The 27,139-nt window shown below is 35.5% G+C and overlaps 1 protein-coding gene across 4 annotated transcripts in view; it reads left to right on the forward strand.

Moving 5' to 3' along the window:
- LOC106079985 (cilium assembly protein DZIP1L-like) overlaps positions 1-27,139 on the forward strand; it is an 88,368-nt gene that overhangs the window by 41,934 nt on the left and 19,295 nt on the right. For 3 of the 4 annotated variants that reach the window (XM_056013167.1, XM_056013169.1, XM_056013168.1), the window contains exons 7-15: positions 2,683-2,748; positions 3,737-3,854; positions 5,870-5,979; positions 7,970-8,077; positions 8,181-8,279; positions 9,387-9,455; positions 10,476-10,632; positions 11,149-11,212; positions 16,996-17,122. In XM_056013167.1, the coding sequence (XP_055869142.1) occupies positions 2,683-2,748; positions 3,737-3,854; positions 5,870-5,979; positions 7,970-8,077; positions 8,181-8,279; positions 9,387-9,455; positions 10,476-10,632; positions 11,149-11,212; positions 16,996-17,122 (918 nt within the window). The remainder of the gene's footprint in view (positions 1-2,682; positions 2,749-3,736; positions 3,855-5,869; positions 5,980-7,969; positions 8,078-8,180; positions 8,280-9,386; positions 9,456-10,475; positions 10,633-11,148; positions 11,213-16,995; positions 17,123-27,139) is intronic. The other variant, XM_056013170.1, reaches the window with a different exon arrangement.

Here is a 27,139-nt window from a genome sequence, read left to right on the forward strand (position 1 = left end):
GTCGACCCAGGGAAGATACTGGGCTTTGTCCGGGAGGTGGGATTGACTATGAAGATCTGATTTGTGAAATTGTGACCCTATAATATTTACATAAGATTTTTACTAATTATTAAATTTTTACTATATTTACTATTTTAACTGTGAATAGACCTTGTTTTTAATGATTTAACTGTATGGAATTTAGCTCTCTTGTAAAGGAGAGTAATCCTTGAAGGATTATGGGCACGACATGGCCTAAATTGTGCCAATGTGCCAAAAACTCAAAACTTAAACTCAAAACTCACGCTGACTGCAGAGCTAGAGAGGATGATCCTAGCAATGGAATTGAGATGCTACAGATTGATCCTTGGCCGCATCACAAACCAAGAGATTAGAGACAGGGTTACTGCAGCAATAGGACCCCATGATGACCTGCTAACTATAGTGAAAAAATGGAAGCTCAAAATCTATGGGTATTACAAGATCTGCGGGGCTCACAAAGACCTTCCTTCAGGGAACAGTACCAGGAAAAAGAAGAAGAGGCAGACAGAGAAAGCGATGGGAGGACAACATAAAAGAATGGACGGGTCTGCCATTGAAAGAGGTTCTAAACAGGGCAAAGGACAGGGAGGAATGGAGAAAGATGGTCGATGAGTCTTGCTTGGTGCCTCAACGGTCCAACAGGCTAAGGGAAAGGTAAAGGTAAATACTGAACACAAAACCGGACAGCATGGAGACGACTATGCGTGTTTGTATGAATCTCACAGAGAGCAAAGAGGTGCAAACTCTGACGCTTGATTAGTCACACCAGATTCTCCCCCATCTCAAGAAGAAACCAAAACCAGTGACTCAAATGGTCTCATCAATTGCCTTCTGAGACAGAAGGAGCTGTACATATATATATATATATATATATATATGAATTCACTTATTGTAGATGACTTTGAATTCCTTGCTATGCATATATTTGAATTTTTTCTAAGTATCTGCAATCTCTAAATAAATGTTATTTTGTCTATATTGTTTCTCCTACTTCAGCTGGTATTTTAGTAAAGTAAGCAGGAATGCCTCAGAGGAGTGGCTCCTGGCTCCAGACTATCCTAAGGGATAGACCCAAAACCACTAAATCCACCAGATCTAAATGTAGCAACACTAGACATAAACATGGAAGAAGTAACAAAAAAGAAATAAGGAATGCGCTCAAACAAATGAAGACAGGTAAAGCTGCTGGAATTGACAACATACCACCCGAAGTCCTAAAAGAAGGAGGAAGTGAAATAGTTGACCAACTGCACAAACTATTCAACAAAATTTGGTTAACAGAAACACCTCCCGGTGAGTGGAAAAAGGCCTTGCTAATAAAACTACAAAAGAGTGGAGATCTATCACAATGTGAGAAATGGCGAGGCATCACTTTGTTGTCAGTGCCAAGCAAGATTTTCAGCAGAATCCTACTAAACAGAATGAAGGGAGCATGCGATGAACACCTAAGGGAAGAACAGGCCGGATTCAGAAAAGGGAGATCTGGTGCTGACCAAATAGCAACACTCAGAATAATTATAGAACAATGTGTCAAATGGCAAACTCCTCTCTATGCAACATTTGTCGACTTTGAAAAAGCCTTTGATAGTATCGACAGAGAATCTATCTGGACTGTAATGAGACATTACGGGATCCCAAATAAAATAATAACCATAATCACCTGCCAAGTAATGCACTGTGGCAAGCTGTCAGAGGAATTTCCAGTCACAACAGGAGTCAAATAGGAATGTCTTCTTTCACCACTCCTGTTTCTTCTAGTATTGGATTGGGTCACAAAAGAAGCCTACTCTAACTCAGGGAAAGGAATCCAATGGACTCTCACAAAAAAGCTGGAAGATCTGGAATTCGCTGATGACATAGCCTTATTATCACACAATCTACAGGATATGCAAGAAAGGTCACAGCTTTAAACAAAATAGAAAAAGAGTAGGCCTCAAAATGAACCACCAAAAAACAAAAGTACTTAAAGTAAACAACTAACAAATTGGAGACATAGAACTGGATTCTCAGACTATAGACCAAGTAGAAAATTTTATATACCTTGGTAATGTAGTCAGTGTATCAGGTGGAACAGATGAAGACATTAAACGTCGAATAAATCTAGCACGTCAGACATTTACACAGCTAAAACCAACCTGGAAATCTACTCACATCTCAAACAAGACTAAACTAAGAATGTTTAACTCTAATGTCAAGGCTGTCCTACTATATGGTTCTGAAACATGGAGAACAACTGAAGCGACAACAAAAGAAAGTACAGACCTTCATCAACAGATGCCTGAGAAATATCCTAAAAATACACTGGTACGACAAAGTAGAAAACACCAAACTGTGGGAGATGAGTGGGCAGAAAAATATAGAGGTACAGATCTTAGAGAGGATAACAGCAACAGAGCTAGACAGGCCTTAGAGTGGAATCCCCAGGGAACAAGACGTAGAGGAAGACCAAAAAGAACATGGTGACACAGTATACTAGAGAAAGCCGAGAGGACCGGAAAGAGCTGGGAAGCCATCAAAAACTAGCAAGAGACCGTGGAGAGTGGCATGTTTTTGTCGAGGCCTTATGTTCCATGAGGAACCCAAAGGAATGATGATGATGATGAGATGACTTTTTGGGACAATACCATTTCATGATGATTCATTTTTATCTCTTATACACAGGAAGCAGACCATATAGAAGTTCAGCTCAAGCAGAGTGCAGCTGTATCCAGTGAACTCATATGTGAGGTAAATGTTCCATTCACCAAATTGGACAAGCAAAATAAAAAAATAAATACTTTAAAAAAAAACAATGTTTATACTAAATCTATCAATTAGTTTGGATCAGTCATGTAATTAAATTTGTAATCGATATAGACTACCAATAATAAATTTGTGCAATTAGAAATAATTTTTTTACCAATTTTTTTTGTTTAGCACAATTTCATGCTTTTAGCTTTCTCAATACGCTATGATCTTATTACTTGCCTGCACCAGTTGGAAAGGGGTAAAGGAAGAAAAAACGGGGTATCTGGGTGATCGCTTTTAATGAATTTTTTTTAAAAAAAAAAAAAGGGAACGGCCTGAATTTGAACTTTTGGGTTAAAGCCTTCTCAGGGTTCTTAAACCAATGTTGTATCAATTCTACTAGAGAAGAGTCTATGAACATGGAAGATTGTATAGTTAGGTATCTATTGTTTCTATTTCATGTTTGTGTTCAATAAGCATAAGATGACAATCTATAAAGGGGCCTGATTTAGTTTATACCACCACTTCAGTCAATTACAATTTCTTTCCCTTGTTTGAGATACCAAACAACATAATTTATTACCAATAGTAAATTAACTAATTGGTTAATTTTTAATTGATTCTTGTGTAGAAAAGAAATAATTGTGCAAAATTTTAGCTTGATTCCACCCTGATAGGGTGTCTGAGAAATAACGTGTGCAAACTTTTGTTTTCATCTGTCTTTCTGTTTAAGAAAGGATTAGGGTTGCAATACTAAAAATGGTTTGCTAAGATAAGGGTAAATTTAACACTTTGGACAACTATCATTTCAATCATCGATATATATCAGTGGAATTTTGACTTCGCTGACCACATTGCCTCCAGTTAAAATTAACATTGTATGCCTCATTTAATTATTTTCGTAATTGAAATCTATTAAGTTAGACCTTTTTTGTATTCATCAATTACTTATGTCATGTGTTTAATTTGAAAAAAAAAATATTCTTAGCAACAAGAAGAAGGTGAAACTAAAATGAGTCTTGCTCTCATGAAAGAAATCAAAGAGCTGACAGCTAAATACCAGTCTTCTCAGAAAGCTTTACTGGAACTTGAAGCTAGAACAGGAAGTAATTATTTATTAATTCTTAAATTGAACATTTTAAAACTATTGATAATGACAAGTGATAATGTTTTCTGCTCTATAATCTATCTCTATAAAATTATGTCAGGTAAATGCATAAATAATAAATAGTAATTCTTTGCTACTTAACACAACATGCTGTTCTGTTTAAAAAGTTCGTATATGTTGTTTATTTTGATCAGAAATCCCCCACTCCCTTTTTTAAAAATCTTTCATTGGAACAGCCCACATTATAACACACTTCTCCCTAAACCAGATAATTTTTATCTGGTGAATTCTAGTAGCCTTTATTTTTTTGCATATATTGATGGGTTAGCATCTAGAAGAGCAGGCTATGGAATCTACATTGAGTTTCCTGACTCTGACTCAGTGAAAATAGGTGGTTCATGTGGTAGTGTTTATAGTTTCATTGTGCCATGGTAAACTGTGTATCAATATGGACTATGTGATCATGGACACACGCTATAAGCCAACTCTATGTTACCCTGGTAATAATGCAGTGGGTACAGAATAACAGAGGTGTGTCTGGCAACACTAATGAAAACTCATTTGCCAATCAGGGAGGGCTAATACCAACTAGTGAGCAGCATGTAAGTTTTCATCATGCTTTAGCAACAATCCAAATGATAGAAATGGAAAGATGGTGCTGGGACAACTCACAAAAAGCCTGCTGAGTCTGTGATCACATGAGGCTCTCTGACCACACATTCCATGGTGGAGGCAGCCTATGTCTAAACAATTTTTGTATAGCACAGTGTGGGACAGGCCACTTTCTCATTAGTTTTGTTAGTTGATATTTTGGACTTTGATTTATGGTGTCCCACTGCTGGAGGGAAGAGGAAACCATCTCATTCTTTTTGACTGCCACAGACTTGCTGATTTCAATGTTGACATTTCTGTGAAACCACAAATTCTTGACATACATGCATTAGGCACACATGCAGAGTTTCTGTCCAGGGACTTTGCAAATAAGGATTTGAGCCTCTCAGGTTTTAACTCAAATTGACTTTGATAATGATGAATAGCCTTTTAAGAAGAAAACACCTTTGCTTTGCCACTTTTATAAGACAGTCCAAAAAGGGGTACCTCTTTCCACAATTTTGTTTTCCCATTTGTTGTAGCTGATTAGAATAAAATATCTTTACTTTATTTCTTCCAAGGGAACGGTCTGATACCCAGATACCCTTTTTGAACAATTTAGTCTTCCCCCCTTTAGGTACATGCACTTTGACATTTCTTTTGCTTATTATCAGTATTTGATCTAAATTCTAGTTTCAAATCTTTATGTATATTATACACACTCCTTCTTAGCTTCCATGCTCATCTTAAACACATAACACAACCACTGCACCTAAAATAGCAACAAAAAAAACACACACACATAGATAGGCTACATACACACTCTTGGGAGGTGCAGTGGCTGAATGGTTAAGCACTTGGTTTCCAAATTAATAAAAGAAAATGGAGAAATGAAAAAGATTTATTCTGATTAGCGAGCAAAAATTTAAACTTTAAAGAAGTACATGAAAGGGGAGAACTAAATTTTGAAGGTGGTGTCCCTTTTTGACAGATGCAATAGAGTACTCTTTTAGAACTGAAAGATAAAAAAAATAGCTGGAAAGATAAACAAAGTCCCCCAATAATACAACATATTATTTCTGTTAAAGAAGTTATTTTCATGAGGACATATTTCTCTTTTTCAAAAGTTAAACAATAAGCAAAGGTGTTATATCTCTTAGGGCTACATCAAACAAGCTAATTAAATGTGTATAAAAAGGTGCTAAGCTAAACTGTGTAAAAGGTTATCCTTCTACAATTGTTCCATATGTTTAGGCAAAGTAAAGGTATTTTTTCCTTAAAGACATCTAGAACTTATGAGACAAAGTAGAAGTGCCTATTTAAATTAATGACTTGGCGAAAACTTTAGCATTGTTAAAATGATATAAAATTTTATATGTAGCAAAAGTAACCTCTATGCTGTATACATAATCCTGTGTGTAGATAAAAGATCATATCTGGGCATAATGGAAGATGATACAGACTTTGATAGACAAGAAGTCAAAGAACAGAAAATGGAAATAGCTTCAATGAAAGAACAACTTCAACAACAGGTGAATAAAGATATTTTTTTTTCCTTTTTCAATATATATAGAGTTTGTCCATCGTGGTTCAATGATGAGGGCTTTGCAGTGGGGTTCTGTGCCTCCTCATTTGGCTGGTGACACCTATGTGAGCCCAGAGTGTTTGACTGTACACTGGGCAGGTTATTCCATCTGGAACTGGTGTCATTGTTTTCTCGTGGACTATACGCAGAAATAAGAGAGTGATCTTTCCTTTACTTCTTGTTTAAACTCTTGAGGGAAGAAGAGAATTATATATATATATAAATAGATGATCAATTTCTATTATTACTTGTTACAACAAGATGAACACTTATGACATTTCAAATAACACAGTAGATTGGGATATTTAAATCAGCATAGATTTGTTGAGCAATTGGTAGTGTAATTGCATTGGTCAGTGATTGTAGAGACGCGATTATACAAAGTATGTATAAGAACTTACATTTTGTTGGCTAGTGTTTGTAAACATAATTATGCCAGCTTAATATATATTAAACAGCCATTATGGTAACTTTTTGATAGTTCAGTATGACATGTAGAATACTATACAAACACTAGCGATGGTATGCAAAATTTTGGTGCAGCCATTTTGGCTCTGGCCATTTTTGCACTCAAATTATTGATCATAACTTTTAACAAGAAAAACATTAAAAAAATACATTTTTTAAAAAGACAATACCTCCATTATTAAACTTAAAATATTATAAAATAATTTTAAAAAAAATTAAAATAATATTTGGTTCAAACTGGAGATTGAACCTGTGACACCTTCAGCTGCTTGAATGTACGATGCTTCTGGATTGGCCATCTGCAATATATACTTGTGCAATTATTTATTATTATTTTTATTTATTATTCTCAGGACTAAATTTCAAATCTTTCATTCACTCACTCAATGAGAGATTTTCCTCATGCTTTAAGCATAAATTAAGCACAAATTTTTAGGTGACTCAAAAGTTTTAAGATGTCACAATGAGGTCCTAACAAGGTTCTGACATCTAAGTTATTTCCCTTATTGGGGTTGACATCAAACAAAATAATTAATTACAAATAATTAATTGACTAATTGGTTAATTTTGTTTGTTTGTTTATGTTTCATTAGGTAGAATAAATAATTGTTTAAATTTTCAACTTGATCCAAGATTAGGTGTGCAAGAAACAACATGTACAAATATCTATTTAGTGATATCCGTAAATACTTAGGGATTAATTTCCTTGTTGGTATCAAACAAAATAATTAATTGCCAGTTATTGATAGACTAATTGTTTGATTTTTTTAATTGATTTATTGTATTGACTATGTTAAATTCTATTGGGTTGACTTACTAAGATCCTCGCACACCCTTTGGGGGATTGGGTGGCAAGCTGTCTCCATAAAGATCTGTAGTTGGCAATGTCTGATGCCTTTTCCCACATGGTGTCCTCTGGGATGAATTAAAAGATATTGTTATAACTGCACTGGCGATACAGATAGTCACCAGCTGACTCTAATAACACATTCCAGAATACTGGGGATGGTCAACCGTGATGAGGGATGGCCTTTCAGGAAACTACTGGTGTTAACACTTTATATTAAAATTGCCAGTTATATGGTCATGTGATCATCAGGTAAGGACTGACAGCAAGTCCTTGACATTTCTGTCAATTTTGAAAAGAACTTTGAATTGCAAAGTCCATTACAGCTATTCCAGAGTGAAGTCAGTTCAGTCCATGAGTCCAGATTGAAGTTGTTCCAGTACAGTAGATTCCAGTACAGCAGTACAGTTATCTACAGTGAAGCAATTGTACAGTCAGTGTTTCGTGTTACCAGTTGAACAGAATTTAGCTTTTAATTTATTAAATAAACAATGGTCAAAGGCTTATGATTGAGACATTTTAAAAATCTACCAGAAATGACCAATCACATTTTTAGTTCTACTTTATAACTGAACAGTCAACACTTCTATTAAGACTTAGTGGTGACTTTTTTTTTTCTTAGCTGGACCATATGAGAGAACTGATGGAGACTAAACTTGAGAAACAAGAAAGAAAATGGCAGAAGAAAATGCATGCAGTAACCAGACAGCATGCTCAAGAAACAAAAAAGGTAAGTTGAGATGGTAAAAAAAAAACAACGGAATGGGCTGTAAATAAACTACCTTGTATGAAGGGAAGGTTCCATAATTCTCTTTATAATACTTGTATTTCAGTTAAACAATGCTCTAGATTCAACAGCTTACTCTCAAGAAAATATCAGTATATCCCAGCCAGCAATTAGTCAAAGGCAGGAAGTAGAGCAAATTTTAAAGGTAAATTTTGAACTTATCACTTACCAACATTTTCTGAATTATGTTTGAAAGATCTACACATTTACATATTTATCTATTATAAAATTCAAACTAGGCTGACTTTTTGTTATAAGACTTAATGTATATTGAATATTGTTATCTGTATTGTAGTCCTTTGATATCCTTGTCCAGATTTTACTAATACAAATTATGAGAGTTCTAAAACAAACCACTCATAGATGATATACTGGATAAATATATTCTGCTACTATGCTCTTGCGCACGCTCCATTGGCTTCCTGTGAAAGGGAGAAACGATTACAAGGTGGCCACACTTTGTCATCAGTGTATACATAACAATGAGATGCCCTTGTAACTTAGCGAACTGATCACTCCATATGTCCCCCAGAGAGCCCTGCGCTCAATGGACGTGTTTCTCGTCATGTTTTGAAGATTGATAATTGTAAATGTTGGTCTTTGAATTTTTGTTCTTTGTTAAATTTGAAAAAAAAAAAGTTCAACTTATAAATTATTTTTTGTTTTAGGTAGGGACATAAGTAGAGTAAGTGTCAGTATTTTGAAGCTAAATAGATATAAACATTCTCTTTGAATGTACTAGTTTTATAATTTATTTTGTCAGCTGTCACCCCCCTCCCTTCCCCATTTAGTAACATGACAAGATAATTGTAATTTAACAATAGACTAATTTATTAATTATTATTTTCCCAATAACATTTTTTATCTATAAAAATTATGACTTCTTTTTGTGTTTCGATAACTTATTCACTTGTTTTTTTCTTGATACTGTACATATACATCATGCGGCTGTAGGAAAACCTGTGATGTTCCTTAAAACAAATTGTGAAGTATATTTTTCCATTAATATTTTTTGAAAACCTGTGGTATTCAGTGAAAAATGAATCCACAAAAGTCAAGAGAGTCAAGGGACCACTGTACCTGTTATTTCATTTGAATATTCTTTTTTTTTTTATCAAACAAAACTTCAGATTATGTACAAATTGATTTTTGATGTGAGGTAACATAACTTTAATACTTCTTTATTAACAGACATAGGGCTTTTGCATTAATACTTTTTTGCTTTTTCGCCTGGATTTTTTTTTTTGGATAGCAATCTAGAGAGAGAGAAAAAGCCTTGGAGGTTGAAGTACATCAAATAGAGCAAGAGCTACTTCATTCGGTATTCATTTTATTATAAAAAAAATTTTTTTACTTAGTATTAAAACTTGCTGTATCCTCCAGAATTGTCAAATTTTTAAAAAAGTAATCTTTTTTTTTTCAGTAAGTTAAACAATAATATAAAAGCTAGCTTCCATTTTTTATATTCATCATACTATTATTCCTTTTTCTAAAATGATAAAATATATATAACTATTAGGCAATATATGTCATTAACAAGCTTTGTAGAAGAAAATGGATGATCTTTTTTTTTAAACAAAAGGGGGCCTGCTATATTTAAACTACACTTGGTACATTTTGAGCATGATTGTTAGGCGCTTTCGTGGTATATAATAGAAATAAACCAAACAGAGTTAACACTCAATGAAACCCAATAAATATTCACATGTGATTAGAGTAACACCAATAGTAAAATCACTAAATTTCGATACACTATAGGACAAAAGACTAAAAAAGTAAAGTTGCAATAATATATAAAGCAATGAACAATAACTTACAAATACAAAAACACAACCTAATAAAATACTCAGATAAAAAGATAAAGGCACATTTCTTATTCCATTTGCTAGGACATTTTGTAGCTTCTTTCCTAGCCCCATTAGAGTATAGAACAGGTTGCCTGAATCAGCCAGGAAAGCCAATCATTTAGTAGGATTTAAGTCTCTGGTTAACACGCATGACTAGATTGACACATGGATATGCATAGGAAGTAATTGTCTGAGTTTAGAAAAGGTCGATGCAGCCTTCCCAGTGAAGATGGAGGGTGGGCAGTCCCATAATGTTTGTTTTCTTCGTGCTAATGGTTAGCCCATACTCTTTACAGGCCTGAGAGAAGTGGGACATTAGTGACTACTGCTGCATCATCGAGGAATATCACACACGAGGGTGGTTCTGCTCTTGCTTATTTATTTTGTTCAATATCACTTATGAAACCTAAATTATTTAATCATATTTTTAAAACACCTGAACCATACATAGGATTTATACATATTTTCATTATTTCTTTGACCTCAACCCTTAGACAGAAGTGAAAGAGATGAAGTTGCAACAAAGTAAAAGTCCAAAGGTGAAATCCCAACAGAACAGAAACATTGGTCAAGAACTACCTATTAGGTTTAGCAGGGAGGAAAAGGTATCAGGGCAAAGCTTTATGTGCCCCTCAGATGATGAAAGTGCTGGTAAGACAACCTCTGACTTTCAATTATTTAGAGAGGGCTTACTTTCAAAGCATTTAATTTGTTGTCATTGAAATTCTAGTGTAAGGCTTCATTTAGCTTAATTTGACATTGATTTATTAATATATTTCTTAATGAAAATTCCATTAAGTTTTGTTTCCTGAAGTTCTTAGTTTCTCATGAATTAGACATTCATGATAATACAAGGCTGAGCTTTCTCATATGAGCACCTACTTAAAAATTTTACCTTTATTCCCAAAGTCTTAAGAAAAAAATCACCTTTTTATGTAAAATAATAGTGAATTATTTTTAAATGTTACTTTTTCAGTCAGACTTTGTTTACTTTGTTGTTACTTTTCAGTGGTAAAATTGTAAGCTGAATGTTATGTTAAATGATTGATTGATAAATTACTTCTGCTACTACAAATAAAATTGCCATTAATAACCAAACAAGGAATTTAAAACTTTTGCTTTTTCCCTTCTTGATTTTTAAAAATCTTTGTTTTTTTGTATTCTAAGGATTTGGAACAGGGACAAGCAGTCTGCGAACTATTGGACATGAAACACCAATCTCTACTTTAAAGTAAGTAATCTCACACTTTTAGCAGGGAAAGTTACTATCTGTTTGTGTGGTCTGTCCAACTTAAAAGTCTTATATAGTTAAATCAAAGCTATATATGTTTCTTTAAGTGCATCAACTGCTTATGGTTTACATGCACTTTGAAACATAAACAATTTTTATGCATATTATAACATTATATTTATACACATTTTTGCGATAAGGTTAATAGGTATTGTTTTGAAATAATTATACAAGTGCTACTATTTTCAGTTGGAGGCTTGGTGGCTAAGTGATAAAGCACTTGGCTTCCGAACATGGTGTCCCGGGTTTGATTCCTTGTGAAGAATGGGATTTTTACTTTTGGGATCTTTAGGGCATCTTTGAGTCCACCCAGCTCTAATGGGTATCTGACATTAGAAGGGGAAAAGTAAATGTGGTTGATCGTTGTGCTGGCCACATGACACCCTCTTTAACCATGGCTCTTTAACCATTTACCACAGAAACATGACCTTTACATCATCTGCCCTTTAGATCACAAGGTCTCAAAGGGGAACTTTACTTTTTTTTTTTTCTTTTTACTATTTCAATGTGCTAATAGGTTACAAGCAAAAAATTTTAATCATTTTAAAAAAAGTGAATAAAAAAAAACAACCAATAAGTAAAATAATTATTGGAAATTTGTTATTTTGTTTGATATTGAAAAAGGGAAATGACATTTACATTATTGAGAGAAATATGTTGTAAATACTGAGTTCTTCCCCTTAGATTACCTTTTTTTAAAGGATTTATTTTTACACTGTTATTATGCTTATTTAGTTAAATCAAGGATGTCATTTGTGACCTATGGTTCAATTTTCTTTCCCTCTTACCCTAAGCCATTAGAGCACATCTCCTAAAATATTGAGGCTGACTCATGTAATACTGTTCTTTATTGTATCCTTGAGTTTATGTCCTTGTGTATTTGGTTGAGAGATGCAAATTTCCCCCCTCAAACATTTCAACAATGTTAAATGTTTGTCTTTGGATATTTCAGTGTCGTATTTAAGCATAGGTTGTAGGCTTGCAATTCTTTTAATTTTTATTTCACAGTTATCAAGTTTTATTATCTGGTGTGTGTCACTTAGTTGTTCTGGATTGTTTTGTGTGTCATTAGCTACAGAGAGTTTATAGCTGAGCTGCTGGCGAACTCCAAGAGCTTTATTTCTTCTATCATTTGTTCTCCTAATCCAAAACATCCAGTGGTTCCTGCCCACTGCCCAAATACAAACTTTCCTATCCTGGCATTCTAGTCCCCCATAATAATGAGGATATCCTTTTTCAGAACTTCTTTGATGCAGCTATATTTTCATTGTAAAAGCTCTTGTCATCATAATCAGACATTTGGGCATACACATGAATAATTGTTATATTGAGAGGTCTAGCCCAATATCCAATTCATCATTTAATCAAAGCTCTACACCAAAATGCAAATAGTTCACTTCTAAACAACCATAGGAGTGCGGCAAGGACCCATTCTCTCTCTATCTCTTTTTAAATATATTTCTGGAGCATATTATCTAGAAGGATTTACTCCTAGAATGACCATAAATGGGCAGCCTATATCCAATCTCAGATTTGCAGATGATATAGAAAATGCAGACTACAAGATCTTCCAACAAAACTTGATTTTGCAGCTAGAGCAGTTGGCATTGAAATCAATGCTGAAAAATAGCAAAACACTAGTTTGTGGTGAAGATACCAGTAGTACGAGATGTTGCATACAGTTGAATAGCCAAATATTAGAAGAAGTTGACATAAGCAAAATTTGGAAAATCTGGAGGAGTAACATCATCTTCCAAGTAAAATTAAAACATGCATTATCCACCAGTGGTCCCTGTAGTCTTATATGGTATTGAAATTAGGACACTGAACACTGAAAAATTCAATTCTTTGAAACTAAATGTTACAGGAAAATGCTGGGTATTAGTGGTGTAGATGATGTAAAGGTCATCTGTTTCTGTGGCCTACAGTTAACTAGGCTATCATGTAGCTAGCACAACAACCAACTGCCTTTACCTTTCTCAAGACTCAGAGGCACCCTAACTTATTACATTGGGTGGCAAGCTGTCTCCATAGAGATCTGTCATTGGCAATGTCATTTTCTTTGCGTTGAAGGGCTTGCCATGTATTGGGCATTGGACACCGAGTTGGGTTTGATCCAACACTGTCATCGGGGGTTGGCCGCCCTCGCCGCATGTATAATTTTCTTTATGTGTCAAGTTTGCCATTTCTGTAGCAATTGTGGTTTTACAGGGTGGGGACGCTAGCCCAATGCCAAACCCTCCTCTTTTCTCACCCAGGCTTGGGACCGCAGATGGCGGAGTTGAGGCACCCTAAAGATACCGAATTTAAAAATCCCAGTCTTCACCAGGATTTGAAGCCAATTCTGAAGCCAAGTGGTTTACCACTCACACAGCGCCTCCACGGCTGTCTTGAGCTGGCTGTGTCCGTGACACATTGCATTGTGGGTTGTAACATATGTGCCAAGCCATTCAACATGTGTGCATTCGTGATAATGGAGAGATGAACAAATGAAAAGTTGTCTAAATGTATGAAATACCCGGTACAAGGAAAGTGGACAGATCTTTATTTATTTATTTTGTGGAACATGATAACAAGCCAACGTATTTGATCTGAAAAAAAAATTAAAGTATTGCCAGCTATCAAGCTGCTCACATTTTAAATTTTCCGATTTTGATTCTGTAAATGCAAGCAGTGAGAAATTTGTTGTGAAAAGAAGAATGCAACCAAAGCTTTTAGCCTTTCTCAAGTGTTAAGCTGAGGAATGTTACTAAAACACTTGTTGTTACTGGGATATGAAATTTAAATTTTTATGACAAAGAAATCAAAGCAAGTGCTTCAGATGAACTTCTTCTCCAGTTGTGGGAATTGGCTATTTTATGCGATATCATGTTACAACTGAATAAAAAAGACAAGCTGATTTCACGTGCTGACATCCTTTTTTTAGCTGGCAAAATGGTGCACATCCTGTACCTGTACCACTTTACAACATGATAAGCACCTTTTTCAAAAGAGAGCTCCAACTTCTGATGCTCTTAAAGGCTAATTGCAGTGAAAGGGATGTATTTTTATGCTTTGAACAATGAAATACATCTTTTTGAAAATCCATTTTGACCAATGTGACACAGCCAGACCTGCTACTGGAACTCATGGACTTGCAAAGTCATTCATCCATGCTTGACCAATTTCAAGTGATGTACCAGTAAACAAACAACTTATACACTCTATAGCCTGCAGAAACTTTTCCATATCTTTAAAAATAAGTCTTAAAAATATGATCACAACGTTTGTGTGAACAAACTTTTTTGATGATGAAACAGGCCATACCCATGTTACGCCTCATGATTACTTTCAGTGCTTGAACTTGATGACTCATCTATGCTGCCAAATATTCTAAAGTTGGTTTCCCATTTACTTCAAACGTCCCATTAATTGATCCAAATAGCCTACTATATCTAGTTCCAAGTTTTTTAAAATATTAAATCATTTCTGTGCTATTTAGTTTTCATTTCTTTTAATCCTTATGTTACTTTTTTGTTACTAATATTGGTCATTGAATCATTCTGTGAGTTCCATTGACTTTCAGACATTCATTCAGTAAAATCAAGACCAACATTCTAGCATACTAGGACACCATCTGTGCAGACATCACTAATATTTTTTTAAAGAGATTTTATACTTTTTGACAAAAGAACCATCTTTCTCTTATATGATTCAAGAAGTTTGTTAAAAGAGATACTGATCTTTAAAATCGCTATTATTTATATACCTAATCTTACCTCTAAAGTAATGAGTATCTTTTTCAGCAAAATTTAGATGTTTGTTATCAAAATGATGATACAGTTATTTCAGCTTCATAGAATCGATTAATAGAACTTCTTTACAAATGACACTTTTTCGTTAAGAAGTTAATGTGATAATATGCTTCTAATGAGCACCCATGTTACATAATAATATGATTACTGTGACCTGTATAGCCAAAAGTTGTCAGTGAGATGTATCATCAATAACAGTCCCCATACGACCTATTGTTGATGACCAGTTCCCATTTGACAGTACCTAGAATTAGGTTATTAAGATCAACAGATCAATGTTTTAAGGTGTGCTGGCATGTTTGTCCAGTTATATACTGGTTTCTACTTATATTTCCTAGGCTATTAACTATAGCCTCTAGATATATATCTATACTAATGTATGCAAAATTAGACTTAACACTATATAGCTATACTAATGTATGCAAAATAAGACTTAGCAAATTCCTATGTAAACATGTCTTTGAGTTTATTTACAATAAGAGTCAAATAAAGGTATTAAAAACTGTCCATATGCTCATAAGTTTTCTCAACCAAACAAATAAATAATCTTTAAATTATGATGATTCAAGACTGTTACGGTCATAGTGCAGCATGGTGTGAATGAAAATGGTGCGAATTTGGATATTGAATGGAAGGGAGATTAAAAAGAGGAAGCTGGGGGAAATATGAACATGAAGCCTGTGAAACTATTATGTTTACGTAATTTGTAATATTAAAGTATTTCTAAATTAGAACCTGAGAGTATCTGTGTATTTTTGATCTACTATTTTTCAAGAGTCTTGTGTCGTAACAAAGACTAAGTTGAGCTCATCACAGATATAAGACTAGAAAATACATGTGTTGTTTAGGGAAAAGCAACACATTTAACCCTGAATGAAAATCATCAGGGTCAAAATATACTGCCTGTAAATCATTTGAGACTATGTTTACTTTATAATCAGTTATATATAAAATACAATAATGATTAAAGGTATATTTAGCCAGAAGATCTCCAGAGCAGGGCACACCTCTACCGAGGACCGTAAGACGCACAACCATGACTAACTGGGAAAATATCAACAGTTTACACAGCACTCAGCAAGGTCCAGTGGTCAAGCTGGTAACTTTGGGGGAAGTGGCAGACTAACACAGTTTACACAGCTTTATATACCCTTCTTAAGGAGAATCACTCCTCCCATTACAATAAGTCAAAAATAGTTAACTTTCCTTTTGTCACATTAGACTATTGAAGTAAAATCCAAAAATCATTATGTTTTCCTTTCTTTTGTTTGAAATTGATTTTCATGGTTGTTTCATAATGTAAATACTACCTTCAATGACTTGGACTATAAAACTATGGAATTTAAACATTTTCAATTATGTCACTACTTCACCATTGACAAAATATCTATGATTCCACCATAGCGTTGCATTATGCATTAATTTACATTGGTTTAAATTGTTACAAATATTTATAATGTTGCACTGTGACAATTAAAATGATTGAAATCATTCTGATTTAGTTGACTTTCCTTGAAAAACAATTCAAAAAAAAAAGAACTTCCAATGGAATACACACAAAAAAAATCATTTATATTTTCAATTAACTTAGATGACCCCCCTCCATACCTTACAAGAAGAAAGCCAATAATGTCATCTTATTTGTATGGGGCCCTAGGCTTTTATGATAAGCTCATACATTCCTGTTATGCAACTTAACTACATAGCAAAGAACTGAATAATTTGATAGAGGTCTTGCCAGAGGGCCCATTTGTAAGCAAGTTCTCACAATTCTTTGAATACTATTAGTTTTTTAGTGCTTGAAGGTTGCTTAGGGTATGCTCTTTATAAAATTTTTACCTTTCTTGACTCTAGTTTATTTCATTTTTTTTTTAACTATCTAATCAAGCTTGTTTTAATTATTGCAAAATTATTTGTTTATTTTTTTAGCCAAACAGGAACTCTTCATACACAAGAATTTCTAGATGGCCTACGTAAAAACCCTACTCTTGCCTTAATTAGAGAACAATTGACAGAGGTCTTATTGGATCAAATTGAGAAAAATGGCATTCCTAAGGTAAGATCTGGTCATTTCCTTTAAAATTATGAAGTGATTGTAATTATAATTAGGTTGGGGGACTTCATTGCCCAAGTAGGGAATGGCAAGGCACACATAGAGACTGACACCATTAAGAATTTAAAATCCTCAACTTTAGTTAACTAGCATGGCGAAAATACTGACTAACTAGACCTGATCTCTATTTAGTGACAAATAGGTTTGTCGCTAAGGCATCTGCAAAATAGTTTAATCTGAACTTGACTTTTCAACATTTGATGAAGTTGAGATAGCAAAAATAAAGCTAAAAAAAAACAACAACCTCAAAATACTTAAAATACCTGACTGAAGATCAGCATTGCCCTAACAGAAAAGCTAATATTATGGTGTGGAAAATGGTCTATTCTGCAAAAGCTTTGTGATGCCATCATCATGCCCCTGTACACAAAAATATGAATCTGATTGCTCCCACTCCTTTGTCATTTTGCTGCTATTATTAGCTGGAAAGATTTTTGACTGACAAGATTCATAGATAGTGAGGTGCTATTGAAAACCAATGTTATGTTAGAGCTTGCTGAAGTAAATCGCTCATTTTATTTGCTATGCAACAAATGCAAAAATAAGCAGGTAATTGAACTTTGTCCTTTAAGCTGCTGGTGTTGACCTTATTAAAGCTTTTATTAAATTGATTTAGGATGGTTAATGGATGATTCCAAAATTCCTTCCTTCTTCAAGCAGAGGGACAAAACGGTGCAAATGGTGAATTGTTTGTGAATTTCTCTAAAGTTTGAAGCAGGAATGCCTAATTGCTTTGATTCTTTTTGATTTGTTTGGAGATATGCTAAGTGAAATGAGGGAGTATTTGAAAAAAAGCATCTATATTCTTCAATTCCCTTATGTCAAATTCTTAAACTTAAGAAATTAGGTCACAGAGCTTTTTCTTGTTAATGATTGTGCTCTTTTTTTTTAGGAAGAGTCAATGAATCTCTCTTAATATGGTAAACACTTCACTTTCCAGAAAAATAAATAACTGGCTGGCTAAATCTAGCAATATTTTGATTCTACTGTAAAGCATGGGTGATCTCTTCATTGCCAACAAATCATCTATAACTTATCTACCAATCAATAGTTCTCACAACTTTTTGGAAGGCACTGAGACCTGGTGCTATATAGAAAGCATTTAAGGTCTCTTAAGCATTCCCAGCTTATGCCTATGCTCTACAAAAAACTGGTGAATATCAGTGTGAACAGTGTAGAGGCACTGTCAGGTGGGTTTAGTCGCTTAGATAGGGTATGATATTACGGTCCCGGAATCCCACCCTGAACAGTGTAATGCAAGACCTAACAGGTAATACCATACAGGAATACAAGCACCAAATAAACGTTAGTCAACTAAACGGTAGTAACTAAAAGGCAATTGTTCAACACGAACACTATGAATGTCAACAATAAGTGAACTGACAAACTAGTTAACAACCCAAGCTGAACTTTAACAATTTAATGAACAGATAACATAGTATGATAAAAATGATGAAGTCTTAATGGTAGTTACAACAGTACGTACAGATAATAAAACTATTTACAATAGCTACAGTACACCTTAAAATACGGTGCCCCAGTCAAAAAGGGTTCGCAACACCCTACAGACTAACAACTTCCTACATCTCATCAACGATATCTAGGATCGGCTCCAAGGGCGGAAAGGCGACAATCTTTTCCATAGTCCAAGCCTAACACAATGAAATGAAAAGAAAACCTAGACCTAGCGATGCCGCTACACCAAAGACTTTTCAATAGCGACACTCGCACTGAAAGATCAGCCTGCTTAAAACTATGTACTTATGTACTCTTACAACGGGGAACCAACAAAACCAGCTACCCAGCTAACAAAAGAAGCTCTCTCTCTCTTGCGGGAACTAAGGATGACGTAAACACACACACACACAATATTCTGGACAACAAAACGCACTTAAAAGAACTACTTCCTATATGCTAAAACACCAATATTAAATACAAAGAAAACTTCACGTGCGCACGACAGGCACTACTTATTGTTTGATACCTGCATTGGCACCTCTCTCAAATGTGTGATGACGGTTGTGGTTAACAAATGAAAGGACTACAAAGCATCTTGACAAACGTGCATACATTCTTATCATCATGGTATGTTGATGTAGATAAGTAATGTGATCGTCAGATTGACTAATCATTTTGCAACTTGAAGAAGGTAGATGCTGCAACTAAATATCCTGCCCAAGAACTTCACTTACTATAATCTGGTACTTAATATATAAATAAGTATAAATAAATAAGCCAATGTGGCTTGAGAGATGGTAGAGGTACATCTGACATAATATTTGTTCTGCGACAATTACAAGAAAAATGCAAAGATCAGAACCTAAACCTTTACTCTACCTTTGTGAACCCCACCAAGGCTTTCTGCTTGGTCAGTCGCAATGGTTTATAGAGGATTTGGCCAGCCTCGGATGCTCACCTACATTCCTGTCCATTCTCAAGCAGTTTTATGTGGGACAAAATATTTGTTCTGCAACAATTACAAGAAAAATGCAAAGATCAGAACCTAAACCTTTACGCTACCTTTGTGAACCCCACCCAGGCTTTCTGCTTGGTCAGTCGCAATGGTTTATAGAGGATTTGGCCAGCCTCGGATGCTCACCTACATTCCTGTCCATTGTGAACCCCACAAAGGCTTTCTGCTTGGTCAGTCGCAATGGTTTATAGAGGATTTGGCCAGCCTCGGATGCTCACCTACATTCCTGTCAAGCAGTTTCATGTGGGACAAAAAGGCCAGAATAGACATAATGGTGACCTGTCTGACCACTTCCCAATAGAAAATGGCATGAAGCAGGGCTGTTTACTTGATCCTACACTATTCGCTATCTTCTTTGGCCTAATGCTGGGTCAAATGAGGCAGCAATAGCACGAAGGTATCTATGTCAGGTTTCGTTCAGATGGCAATGCATTCAGTCTTCGATATCTACTGTCCCATACAAAAATAAAAGAAATGGCCTTAACAGAGCTTCTCAATGCTGATAGTTGTGCCCTGCTAGCTCACAATGAACATGATCTCCAGATCGCAGTCAATGAATTTGCACAGTTTTAGCATTCATAATCTCTTACTAGCCTATTATACAATACCATTAGCCGGTAGAATCTTTATTTAATAATGTAAATAGATATAATTTACTCTAATATTTTAACTACTTTGTATATAGATCTAATTAAATTTTGTACAAATTTGTCCTAGCATATGGGACGAGGAATGTGCCTTTATCTTTGTGTCTTTCAGAGTATTTTATTAAATTTTGTTTTTGTATTTGAAGATTATGGTTCAGTGTTTTATGTATGATTGCTACTTTACTTTTGAGCCTTCTGTCCTGAAGGCTTTCTAAATTTAGTGATTTTACTAAAGGTGTTACTCTAGTCAAATGTGAATATTCGTTTGTTATGAATCTCACTGCTCTATTTTGTGTCTGTTCCAGTTTCTTAATGTTTTCTTGAGTTGAGGGGTCCCAATCGGAGGATGCATATTCTATTATTGGCCTAACCAAGGTTAAATAACATTTTAGTTTTATGTTCTTATTTGATTTATAGAAATTTCTTTTAATCTAAGCCAGGGGTAGTGTTGTGATTGTTGTGAACTTGTAGCCTATGACTTTGACATGTATACATTACGTATGCAATACTTCAAGAACACCAGGGATGCGTTAGAAATAAGAAATATTTAATAAAGAAATAAGAATAAATTATAACTGTAGATAACGCCAACAAAAGCTGAACTCCTAAATATACATTAACTATCAAACTGCCTTATAATGGCTCCTACTACGCTATCACAAAACTCCGGTCCTCTGTCAACAATAACAAAACTTCAAGCGCTGTCACTCTGTCCCAACCAATGAACCAATAAAATAATAGTAAAATTAATAAATAAACATAGAATTCTTTCAGTCTTACAACCAAGGTTCTATGACGTACCGTTTACAATACTACGTACAAAACACAATCACCACATTCCCCCCTTACCAAAATAAGCTATTAATATAACTTATTAATAGCGTACAAAGTTACTAGCTTAAATTCCGGTATCAGGTAAAGAAAGAGTGCACACACAAAAATACAGATACACTCTACACTCGATAGCATTGAACTCAAAACCAAATTGGAAAAAAGAAAAAATGACAGAATCACACAAAATTACTAGTTAACACATCTACATTCCCCAATTAACTCTCCTTGTTCACAATTTCAACCAATTTCTTTACAACATCCAGAATTAACTTGTATTGGAGAAAAAAAAAACGCTAACTATACATCATCCGTTTAGACTAATCAAAACTGGTCATCAAGTACTCATGTCCAATACAAATAGGAGACTTGCTTCACTACATTGTGACTTTGTTTAAAAGGAAATACATCTCAACTGATATCAGCATTTATATTAGGTGTTTGGTAATGCAGGCCTTGGTCACTCATCACGGTGATTCGTGTACCTTCGTATCTGGTCAACATTGGCTGAAAACTATCTGTCAAACTGTGCACATAGAATGCAGTCAAAATGGGTTGTCGACATATAATAAGATAAGAGTAAGAATAAGAAAAAATGTCCTGAGGATTTGGGGGTATGGAGCTATAATTAGTCATACATCCTGCGAATGTAGGCATTAAAACACCATGAATGGAGTCACTTGTTCTGAGGGTGTTATGGTGGAAAGCTGCCCCACCAAAAGACTTGTACTGTCAGACGTCACCTTGTTTCACTATTCACTTGTTACACATAGTCTCATACGCCGAGGTTTCAAAACGTTCTTCCCACACCAAGAAGATTAAAGGTAGTGGTGTAAAGATATGTTGACAACGCTCTGCAGTCTGACCAAACGTGGTGGAGTCACATTACTGGGGGGTGGAGAGGAACTGCACTGTTGCAGTGCTGTTTTCAAACTTGTTGCACATCGTCTGAATCAAGTCTGAGTCAAGTCTGAATCAAGAGTGACTCAAAGGCGATACGAGAAAGTACTGCCAGTTGTTGAGGGAAACAATGTCTCTATACACAGCAAACCTGTGACTGGTACAGACAGTTTCGCATTGTCTCATACTAACACGCAGTTGTTTCCTTCTGGTCGCTAGATCAAAGGTCACTAAGTCAAATATTCTGCCTAATACTTCGACACAGGTATTATGTTCACGTTGTTGTTTTTTTTTTTCCCCCAGTCACAGGAACTGAAAGTAGTCTCCACACACACAAACCGTCAGCTACAGTATGGCTGTAACTCTGTATTTGACCTTGACCTTGAGGAAATTTAGTCCAAACTATACTAGTAGCTCTGCACATGTGTAGCTTCAAAATACATGCACATTCTAGAAGCAGGTCAGCCTTGAATTTCGCCACCGCTGTCAATCAAAAAAAACATTCATCACTATACTGGAGTGTGCATTTCCCTCAGAACATAGTAGTGAAACGTTTCTCTCTGTGGTCTCCAGTAAGCGGACACGTTCCCATTTCGTCCTCTTTGCTGTCTTAACGGTATCTTGAGGGTGTCATTGCTTACTTCAGTTCTTAGATTCTGACGTCATGGTCGTTTCTTCCTTTTCCACGTCCATAACCAGCTCGATCAAATTCTCTTCGTCGCCATGGACCTTCCCATCTGTCTCGCTTATCATAATATCTGTTGACTGGTGGGCTGCCGTAGTTGCGTCTGTAACAAGGTCTACGTCCTTGATAGCCTTGGTATCTTTGAGGCTGGACTTCTCCTCGGTCCTCTGGGTACTGCCGCCTTCCTCCCTTGCCATTTTCTCTGTACCATAGATACCATCCACTCGTCCTAGAGCTACTTCGGTCAGCAGAATCTTTACTGCCCTGCACATTAGAACCACCTGGACCAGATACGTTTGCTGTTTCTTTTCGTTTCACTTGTTCGACGACGTCAAATTCCGTTTTTCCGCCTTCTGTAACACTTGTAGGGTATTTTCTTGGGTTGCTTTTAACTATGGCTGTCTGGTGCACAAATAAATCTTCCTTATTTTCGTTACTGTTAACATCATCATAACTATCTTGTTCTGTTTTTAAATTTTGTTGTCTGCCTTCAACTTCAGTCGTTGCTGATTGGTCGATGTCATCAGCTTCTTGTGTTGGCTCCCAGTTAAAAAATTGTTTCCATCTGTCGATCTGAGCCTCACTGGGACACTCTATATTTGGTACATTCCCTATCACCACTTCGAATGGACCATTCTCAACAACTATAGCTTCAACCTTTTTATTGAAATACGGAGAGTTAATGTGTACTATAGCTGTTGGGTAGCTCTTTATTTGTCCTCCGAAACCTTGTACTTTGCATTGTCTCTTAGTGTACTGGTGAGGTCTCACAAGTTTAGCTAAGAGTACACATTTGGTGGCCCCAGTATCGCGTAGGGCGTGGGTATGATAGCCATTTGCTATAGCTGGACATACGTAAGGTGAAAGGCTATCCGCCAAGCCTCCAACATGGGCTACAACATCGTTCTTGTAGTATTCTGTTCTCCGGGCATCTCGACAATACTTCGCTATGTGCCCCATTCTCCCACAGTTGTAGCATCTCACTTGACTTCTCTGGGCCGGTGACTGGGCCGGTGACTGATTTAGTCTATAATCATTTCGTTCTCTTTGTATATCTCTGTTTTGTGGTGGACTTTGTTGTTGTGCTGTTTCTTCCTTTGTAAATCGTGCTGTTGTAGAGATTGCTGCGGCGGCAAATTCGATTTCTTCACTGTTTTCAACCTTTTGTAGTATTTCGCCCGGATGTGCCGCTACATAAGTTTGACACAGTTCCATAACGGTCTCCACACTTCTCGGTTTTCTTTCCTGTAGGAAGGCAAACAGATTCCTCCCAGAAGTTGATACGATTTTGTCCACGATGATAAACTGCTTTAGACTCTCGAAGGATTCTTCAATTCCAGATGCTTGAACCCATTTTTCGAACGTTATTTTCACATCAGAAACGAATTGCTTCATGTTGCCGTCTGATGGTGGTTTTAGCTCATGGAACTTCTGTCGGTAGTCGTCCTCGCTATATTGATAGAAATCAAGCAATGTTTTCTTGAGGATGGCATAGTTTGCTACCTCGTCATCGCTTAGGACTTGTAGTGCATCGAGGGCCTTTCCTCCGACCAAACTGAGAAGTTGTATGGCCCATTCGTGTTGTGGTTCTTTTTCAAGTTTCATCAGCATTTCAAATCTGTTGATAAATGCATCCATCTTATCCGTGCCTTCCACGAATTTTTGTCTCTTTGTTTGGGGCGTATTTCTTTTCCTCGTGTTCCTATTTTCCTGCTCCTCTACCTCCTTTGCTTTACTCTCTTTTTCGATTGCGGCAATTTTGGCCTTCGATTCCTCGTCGTCTCTTTTTATTTTGGCCACTACTTGGTCCTCTTCTAGTTTCCATTTAAATCTCATCTCTTCTTCCAGCATTGCCATCTTCCGTTCTTCTATTTTCGCCTTTTCTTTCCTTTCTTCTTCTTCTACTTTCGCCCTTTGTTTCCTTTCTTCTTCTACTTTCGCCCTTTGTTTCCTTTCTTCCTCTTCTACTTTCGCCCTTTGTTTCCGTTCTTCCTCTTCTACTTTCGCCTTTTCTTCTTCTACTTTCGCCCTTTGTTTCCGTTCTTCCTCTTCTACTTTCGCCTTTTCTTCTTCTACTTTCGCCCTTTGTTTCCGTTCTTCCTCTTCTACTTTCGCCTTTTCTTTCCTCTCTTCCATTCTAGTATCTCTCTCCTCATTCTGTCTTATGATTTTAGCAACCCACTCGTCCAATTCTTCTCTCTGGTAGCCAAGACTCTTCCCCGTTTCATATAGTTTTAGTAGGTCACCGTATACTTTCTCGGCCATTTTATGGACGTAGGTTTGTTCTTATACTTTAGGACAAGCCTTTTAGTCCCTGAGTTAATTGATTTTCTAGCCCTATATTTGAAGTCAGTAGGGATAACTGCTGACCAGAAGATAATAGATAACAACTATAAGGATGAATTAGTTCACCTGTCAACTTGTTGACACACTTGCTGCTCCACCATTGTTGTGATTGTTGTGAACTTGTAGCCTATGACTTTGACATGTATACATTACGTATGCAATACTTCAAGAACACCAGGGATGCGTTAGAAATAAGAAATATTTAATAAAGAAATAAGAATAAATTATAACTGTAGATAACGCCAACAAAAGCTGAACTCCTAAATATACATTAACTATCAAACTGCCTTATAATGGCTCCTACTACGCTATCACAAAACTCCGGTCCTCTGTCAACAATAACAAAACTTCAAGCGCTGTCACTCTGTCCCAACCAATGAACCAATAAAATAATAGTAAAATTAATAAATAAACATAGAATTCTTTCAGTCTTACAACCAAGGTTCTATGACGTACCGTTTACAATACTACGTACAAAACACAATCACCACAGGTAGGCAACCTTTTTCTATCGAGGGCCGCATTAAAAAAATTGGAAGGGGGAGGGGGGTGTGCCTTTAAATGTATACAACTTAGAAAAATACGTTAGCTAGCTGTGTATAATGTACTATACATTTAAATTTAATTTTTACTCTCTCAATTGAGGAATTGCAAAAGTTAGCCATTTCTGAAACTAATTTTAGGAATATTTTTTTAAAAATTCTGTTATTGTCTGTTTTGCTTCACAGCATTACACCACAAATGTTTAGTTGTACTTAATGTGAAGTATTTAACTGTTTACACTTGTGCATGATGTTCTGGAACTGTGGCTCTAGCTTACTAATTGTTATCCTTGTGACACTTGTCAAATTACAGTCATTCAGTTCTTACATTTGTTTATTTTCAAACAAAATACAATGCTTCACAAATATTGTGAAATTTTAGCAGCAAAGTTTTTTTTGATTGTGGAAATACAGCTTCAACACCCTTAAAACTCTTATAATTTGCTTTGAAGCTGAATAAACGTCCGGACTAAACAGTGAGCTGAGAGTATTTAAAACTGGTTCCAAGCTCTTGAGGTCTTAAAAAATGCTTTCAAATTTCACAGTCAAGAAACAAGAAATAAAAATAAGTCTTGTACTTTTCAACAATTTCACTAGAAATAGTTTCACCTTTCAGCAAAGAAAAATGACAAAAGCTGTTTTCACATGCTTGCCTTGAGAAATGGGAAAGCTTTGTTTGAAAAGATTAACATGCACGTACATCTCAAAATAACCCATCGTAACATGAAGTCTGTTTTCCAATCTTCATTAGAAATATTGGTTACAAGGTTGCAGTCAATGTCTTTCGAGGGTCAAAACAGTGTATTCCTTGAGATCCAATAATCTTCTCAATGCCTTGCCCACGCTAAGCCAGTAGATTCTACTGTGGTACAAACATCGGAATGTTTTGTTTCCAAATCTTTAAGTAGGGTCCTACCTTTGGAACTACCTTTGGTGTTTAAGACCCCTAGCTCTGATAAATTTGATCACTGAGTTAATTGGGTCAATAATATGTTTTATATTCAATGCAGCTAAAAGCAGACTTTTCCTTATAGAGTTTATGGTTGGAATATTGTTCTTTAATTTATTTTTAAAAAACTGTTTTTCTCAGTTGAAGATCGGGCTCCATTAGTTGTTACACTTGCCATATTGTTTCAAGCCAAAAAAACAACGCAATTCTTCATAGCATTGAATAAATACTGGCTTGAGTTTGTGTCTTTAACTGAATGTTTCGAAATATTGTCAAAAGAATAATCTTGGTTTCGTAAACATTTTAGAATGACATGTAGAAGCAATGTTTCTTTATACTCTTCATCATAAGTGATAAGAATCAGAAGTTTCCATAATATACCGGTATATAAGAAATATTTAAAATTATTATATTTTAAAAATATATTTGCATTTTTTATATGTATAATCTGTGGGCACACCTGATTTCTGAAGGTGTCCGCGGCTCGCATAAAATACTACAGAAGGCAGCATAAAATACTCCTGCAGGTCGCAATTTGCCCACCCCTGATCTAAGCTATGAACAATTCTAATGTCATCTTAGTTTTA

This window comes from Biomphalaria glabrata, chromosome 15 (genome assembly GCF_947242115.1).
Source record: "Biomphalaria glabrata chromosome 15, xgBioGlab47.1, whole genome shotgun sequence".
NCBI lineage: Eukaryota > Metazoa > Mollusca > Gastropoda > Planorbidae > Biomphalaria > Biomphalaria glabrata.